Raw genomic sequence first — 7,069 nt, forward strand, 5'->3', positions numbered from 1 at the left:
AAAACAAAAAAAACACACACCCGTTTCTTGACTACTAACCTTACCTCTTTTTCTCTCATTTTTCTCCACAATTAACATTTTAACGAAAAAAATGCCAGCAGCGTAGCTTTTGCTGCACGGCAGGAATCATGATCAGAAACCTCTGAACAGGTACTGTACCCACATTCAAGGACAGACTAACAAGGCGTGCAGGCTTTACACAAACGTGCACCTCCCACACTGTTGCTTTGGTTAAGCTCCATCCCTCAGGAATACAAAAGAAACAGCTTTACACCGAGGGTCGCAACAGGTGCACTTTAAAGGTCACTTCACAGAGAGCAAGCAACACTCACACAGCATACAGGTGTCTGTGACGTCATCCGAGGTGAGCTGACGCAGTATTCAGAGAATCGCTCACCGGCTGGATCTCTGGAAGGATCTTTTATTTTTGGTTTTCACTGAAACATGTTTCCTTCCTAACTTGGGGGAATGAGGACAACCCCAGGCACGCCCTCCCTGGTACTTACTGACTGCATGCCACGCGGGCACACTCTCCATCCAGGAGTCCACGTGAGTGTGTACAGGCTGTAAGAGGAGCGCCGGCTAGGTCAGCAGGTTGCGCACAGCAGGAAGTGACACTACAGGGTCTGACTTCCACTCAGCCTTCCTGCACGGTCTCCTCCAAATTTTTATTGGAAAGGCAAAGGTTTTCATCAGAAAGACTCGTGAGAAAAACAACTCTGCTACAATCAGACCTCCACTTCCCAGAAGAATGGGTTTACACAAAAAGTGTAATTTGCTCTCTGGTTCCCCACCAGTCTCTCAAAGACACACTTGTCACCATCGTCACCATCACCATCACCGGGTGGGCTTGCTAAACGAGTAGGACAAGATTAGAGCAGTCAGCAATGTTCTTGAGGCCAGAATAAAAGCCAGCTGGAAAAGCCTCACATCTGGAAAAGGCTCACGTCACTCTCCTCCTCTCTGGCCATTCGTGTCTCTTTGGCTTGGTTGTCCCTGCCTTAAGCCCAGCTCTGGAAGGGAGCTTGAGCTCTATGGAGGGCCTGATCCCCGAAACCCCACCAAGCCATCCAGCAGAGGGAAGACGCAAGCCCACGTGACACCTCGTTTACTATTCTTAAAAGGCAATTAAAAAATTCAAGTTATAATCTAGAGCAGGGGCCCCAAAGCTATGGCCGCTGGGCCCAATCTGGCCTGCCACCTGCGTTTGTAAATAGAGCTTAGTGGGACACGGCCATGCCCCTTCACTTATTTACTGACTATGGCTGCTTTCATCACAGCCCAAAATAGTGACTGCCCAGAAACTGAAAAACACTGTCCGTCCCCAGCCAGAGCTGTGCTGTGCAATACAGTAGCCACTAGACACATGTCTATTTAAAATAAGATTTAAAATCCAATTGCACAGGTGCGCTAGCCACATGTTACGTGCCCAACAGTCACATGTGGCCGGGACCACCACAGTGGACAGCACAGAGAGCATTTCCTCCGTCAGGCAGTTCTCTTGGACAGCGCTACAAGTTCAGGCCTTAAGTCATCCAGCTAAACTTACAGCCATCGAGTTCCAGGGGCCGCTCCCTCCTTCAAGCAGAAAAGCTGACAGTTTCTGCAGTATGTCCCTTCCACACTTGAACTTTCTTAGGAGATGCTAATTCACCATATTAATAAAAAACTCTAGACTATTTAATAGAAGGTAGCTATCAAGCCAATTAGGACTATTAGTCAGTTCAGAGATAGTATTGATTTGTTTACTTGACTTCCCCACCCCCAGGGGACCCTAAACTCTGGAATAGCTGGGCCACAGCACTAGCTTGCTTCATAGTTCCAGTCAGGAGGGACCTGACTTGGCACCAGGGGGTAGGGACTTGACAGATGTTTGTAGAATAAATGAAGAAATGGACCCTGGGCACAAAACTCATACAAGAGGCCACTGAAACGGATATTGATAAGGCCCTGGAAAAAAACACTACACAATCCTGTGGCAAAAGGTTCTATAAACAGCCCAAATTTCTATTTTACATGAGGTTTTTTGTCTGTTTGTTTTTTAAAGATCCAAACAAAACAACAAAATTGCCTGAGTTTGTTTGGATCCTGGCCCTGCCCCTAACGGGCTTTCCCTTCCGTGTGGAAGACCTGTGCTCCCTAAGTGGAAACCATGGTGTCCCCACAGAGGGAGGCAGCGGTCCCCTAGGCGCTGCCCCTCCCTGCCCTTCCCCAGGACCATTACATCAGCCCAGTTTGCCCAGCACCTACCCAGGGCTGGCTCCTTTGGTGTGTCCCTCCTGCACCAGGGCCCTTGCGGGGTCTCCCCACTGAACCCCGAGGTCCTCTGGGATGGGGCTTAATGACTGGACAAATATTGGACACAGCAAAACAGCTAACTGGATGTTAAAGTGATCAAGATGCTAAAAGCCAATATAAATACAAGACATTTTGCTAAACCTCACATTAACATGCTTTCTCTTAAGTCCTTATGAGTAAAACAAGTGTTCTTCAAGTTTTGAAATTAGAAATTACCCCCACTGTTTAAATTAGAAATTAGGTTTAGATCTCTAAAGGTTTACCTCCTCTTAAAAATTCAAGTCCCTATCAAGTTAACACAGTTTACTCCTTTCCCTTCATGATTAGAGAGCAAACAACCAACCACTCAACCAACAGCAAAAAGTCCAAACCGACCACAACAAGGTCTTGGAAGTGAAAAAAAAAAAATCAATGTGGTAGAAGATATAAAATCAAATGATCCCATTTCACAATAAATCCATAGTTCGAAAAACAACTAGTACACTAATAAAAACAGAAAACTCAAACCAAAAAGATCTGTTATTTATAGGATACCTTAAAAGTATAAAAAATACATTTTTTATGCAATAAACTCATCTTACTGCCAACTGGTCAGTCAGCGTTTAAAAACTAACTTAAATCTAAACACAATTAATTACATTGTGTGTCTGCCTGTTTGGTTCCTGCAGCTGAAATATCTACAAGCTCTGCTTGGTCCATGTTTGCCCTTTTCTGGGCACACTGCAAAAAAACCAATTCCCAGGCTGACCTAGAACTTGGTCACTGTGGGTACTAGTCTCCACTAGCCTGGTCAAGTGGTTTGGAGAGAAAAGCAACACTTGTTTTATTTCAGTGATTGGGTATTCATGGGCTTTCATCTTCCTTGGGTCCACCGTGGGATCTGAAAAATCCTGTCGGGCATTTTAGTCATGCAGACTATTAGTCACCCAGAAATCTTGCTCCCACCCTTCCTTGACACGGGTCTTTAAAGGGGATTCTGACACAGTTAAACTGCTTTGTTGAGGCACAGCTGTGATATTGTGAATTTTAAAGTGATTTGATGAAGCTTAACTTCCATTTTCTATTTCACCCAGTTCTGAACAAAAAATTTACATAACCAATATTTAGAATACCAACTAAGAATAAATATACTACTGTCATGATAGTTATTTTAGTAAAACTATTATTAATTACTGTAGCAATTGTTTTTAAGGTAAATTGTGTTTTTAACCCAAATTTTGTATAAACTGTAAGAGACAAACTATAATTATTAAAAGTAATCTATATACATATTGAAAACTTGTTGCCATGTTACATTTTAAAGTCAAATGGCAATACAGAGCCAATTTAAATGCAGACTATTTCCTAGGAATCCATGAAAACGCGAACATTTCACAAATTATGACCCACAATGGACTTCAGTATTTCAAAGCACTAGTGTTTTCTTTTAGGCTCCATCGCAAGCATGAAAGCAATCCTTTCAGAGGAAGTTGTTTCCTCATCGTTTCTGCACATTTTCCGACTGCAGTTCATCTGTAATTCGGGGACGTGCGCCCGACGACAGCTTTGCAGCATTAGGCGGCACAGATGTAACAGAAACTCCGCGCACAGACAGCTTGGCCCGGCGCTCGCTCGCGGCCCGCCTCTCCTCCCCCCCCCCCCCAATACCTTCCCCAGGCAGTGACTTCACATCCTTTGACATCAGCACAGCTCTGAAAGGGGGATGGGAGAACGAGCAGAAAGCAGAAAAACCAGCTTTGAACTATGCAGGCAAGGCCTCTCTCGAGCCTCAGATTCTGTAAGTAGTTCGTAAAATGCCAGCCTGCAGTGACACGCCCAGCCTCCCCGGGTCCAGTCTGCAGCGAAATGGCATGCCTTCTGCTGGAAAGGACTTCCTGCTTTTCTTATCTGAAGCACAATAGCCATTTATTAACTAACACAGAAGGTTCCGACTCCGTGAGACACAATAACTTACCTCGAATGTGGAGCAGGGCCACGGGCTGGAAAGGCCCGTTGGAGCTGGCCGCATCCACCACCATCCTGCTGCCCGCTTTATTACATGTCAACATCTAGACTCGGCGGGGAAGGCAATGGGCTCCTTAAGGCAAGAAACCAGCCTCCATTTTAGTTTAAAAAAAAAGACAAACTGAAGCGGCAGCTGGAGGGAACTGGCTGGTTCGTGATGTCAGCAGGCATGGAGCCCGCCCATTGGCCGGAAGCTGCAACTTAAAATGACACTGAAAAAACTGCAACGGGAAAGAGCGTTCTGTTTGGCTGTCAGCGTGCAGGGAAAGCCTGGGCATTTTCCGGCTTTCTGCTGCCTTCATGTCTCAGTAACTTCCAGGCAAAGCCCCCATCTCTTACGGGGCAGGACTGGGACCACATCCCTGGCCAGGCTGTAGACAGATGATTCTGACAGGGCTCCCAAAAAAGTGTGTGCGTATATGTCCACGGGAACTTGCAATTTCAGCATTTCCCTAAGCGGTGCCCCAAAGTCAATGGTATTTCATACCCACCTGGCCATTCTTAGTTTCTAGTCTAATTCCTTCAATGTCTTTATCATATTTTGCATTATGGCAGTGCAGGTTTTTTTCTGTTTTTGTTTTTTAAAAAAATGGCCACTAAAAACATCACAGTTTCAACTGATTAATTTGGACTTTTGTTCAATCTCTCTTACCACCAAGTTATAAACTTCTAATCCTCAAACACCGGCTTTTCTCCAGGTCTAATTCTTTTACTGGAAAAATTCAGTAAAAATTTTAATTATATGGAAAATGGAAGCTTCTTTAAATTTAATAGCTAGAAAGCAGGAGTTAGAAAAAGGCCATAAAAATAAAATTCAGTGTTTATTTTTGTATCTTAAAGATATCAACATATTAGATATTTTAAGTTCTAGGTATTTTGTTTAAATTTTAAAAAATTAAAATTAAAACATATTTCAATTATTTTTATGGGGCTAGTATTAAAATCTATTATTCAGATCTTAACTTCCTATTTTTAAAAAAGGTTAATGACAAAGCTGTCTCAAAGAGAAAGACATCATTTCTGAATTGAAGTATCCTTGAGTGGGGGTGGGGGTTTGGACAGGTGATTCCCTACAAAAAAAAAAGTCATTACGAGCTCCAGATAAAAACAAATGAACTCTAAGAAAAAATCTCTTTGGCAGGTAAATTCCTCACTTCTTCACACGCACAACTCAGTCTGCCCAAACCATGTATTCTCTTTTTATAATGTCACACAACTCCCCGCTCCTCATTTGCCCCAGTGCACAAGGATGCAAAACGTCTTTGGGTTCTGAACATAATTCACAGGAGTAAGAAACACCTGGCTTGCAGGTACACCTGTGGGCTGGCATGCTTCCACTTCACGGAAGGAGTGAACTGCTGCGATGGCTCAGGGGTGCTTGTTACGGCCTCTCTCACTAGTAAGAATGTAGTTTTTACTAGGTGTTATCAATGGCCTTTAAAGAAACCAACAAGTAAAAGCAAACCAAATCAAACAAAAAAGTGAAAGCAAACCAAACCCCACTCAGCCCCCCCTTTCCACAGAGCTGAGGGATGCTGCCGGGTTCCACGGCCTGCCACAAAATTATTTGTAACAATCAACAGGGAGTGGGCACCCCGTGAGGGCGCTCCCACTACCTGAGCACACCTGGCCTCACACCTGCCTGGCTCCTCTGCCATCTGAGCAGCAGACATGGCTTAACAAAAACAGCCTGTGCTTGGAGTCAGGTGATACGAAGTTAGATCCTGGTTGCTGAGCGTCTGGGTTGGCATTAGGGCCGGCTCCCCAGGACCCACCATCACCTCCTCCCCCAGGGAGTGATGCCGGACGAGCTCAGGCGTCAGTGCCATTAGGGATGAGGCAGGCGTGCAAGGGCTTGGCCGATCAGTCCAGCGCACATGCTTACTGTACGTCTGCACTTTAAAAAGACAGAGACCTGCCCTCAAATAATTTAGTATTTCTTCTGAGATGAGATGGGAAATGTACCTGTCCTAGACGGTGCTGATGAATTGGAATGCAGAAACAAGGGGAAAAGACTCCTAAAATCTTTATATAAAATACACAAATTAGGAGTCAAAGAAGAAGTGAGGACATTTCCTCATGTACTTTTCCTAATGGTCTCAGATCAAAGGATCTCCACTCTATTAGTGATTCGCACATGCTCCTCAGAAGCCTTATGCATATCAAGTAGTTCTTTAGAGAAATCAAAGACTGGGCTCTGGAAATCACCAATGGAACATACTCTAAAATAGAAACAAAAAAATCAATCATATGGAGAAGACAAAAAGACCTGAACAAAAAAAGTTAAGGTGTGTTTCTGAACTGAAAGCATAAATACTAGAAATATGTTGGTGTTCTCCCCCAAATTGATTTACAGTCAAAATTCACATGGGTCTCTTTATTTTTCTGGGTACTTGACAAAATAATCCTAAAGTTCACCCAGAAAAATAAGCGAGTGGGAAAGGCTAGTCCTACCCACTATAAAGCATATGAAGTAATGACAGTGTGACATGGTCTTAAGAGGCAGGTTGATGGGATAGAAGTAAAAGCCCCCAAACCAATAAACACATTTATACAAGTCAATATTATGATAAACAATGAGGGTAGCCAGTTGGCTCAGGTGGTTAGAGCGCTGGCTCATAACACCGGGGTTGCTGGTTTGATTCCCACATGGGCCACTGAGCTGCGCCCTCCACAACTAGATTGAAGACAACTACTTGACTTGGAGCTGATGGGTCCTGGGAAAACACACTGTACCCCAATAAAATTAAAAAAAAAAAAAAAAAAA

General features: G+C 44.0%; 1 protein-coding gene across 8 annotated transcripts in view; it reads right to left on the reverse strand.

Moving 5' to 3' along the window:
- The window catches only part of PPP2R5C (protein phosphatase 2 regulatory subunit B'gamma), a 151,421-nt gene that overhangs the window by 98,489 nt on the left and 45,863 nt on the right, over positions 1–7,069 (reverse strand). Inside the window, exon 1 of one of the 8 annotated variants that reach the window (XM_019639291.1) lies at positions 4,253–4,492. The exons of 4 other annotated variants lie outside the window; for them this stretch is intronic. In XM_019639291.1, coding sequence (XP_019494836.1) covers positions 4,253–4,346 — 94 coding nt within the window. In that variant the 5' untranslated portion in view covers positions 4,347–4,492. Of the gene's footprint in view, positions 1–506; positions 642–3,945; positions 4,157–4,252; positions 4,493–7,069 lie in introns of those variants that run through there. 3 more of the 8 variants (XM_019639294.1, XM_019639292.1, XM_019639293.1) reach the window with 3 other exon arrangements.

Source organism: Hipposideros armiger, unplaced genomic scaffold (assembly GCF_001890085.2).
Source record: "Hipposideros armiger isolate ML-2016 unplaced genomic scaffold, ASM189008v1 scaffold_43, whole genome shotgun sequence".
Taxonomy (NCBI): Eukaryota; Metazoa; Chordata; class Mammalia; order Chiroptera; family Hipposideridae; genus Hipposideros; species Hipposideros armiger.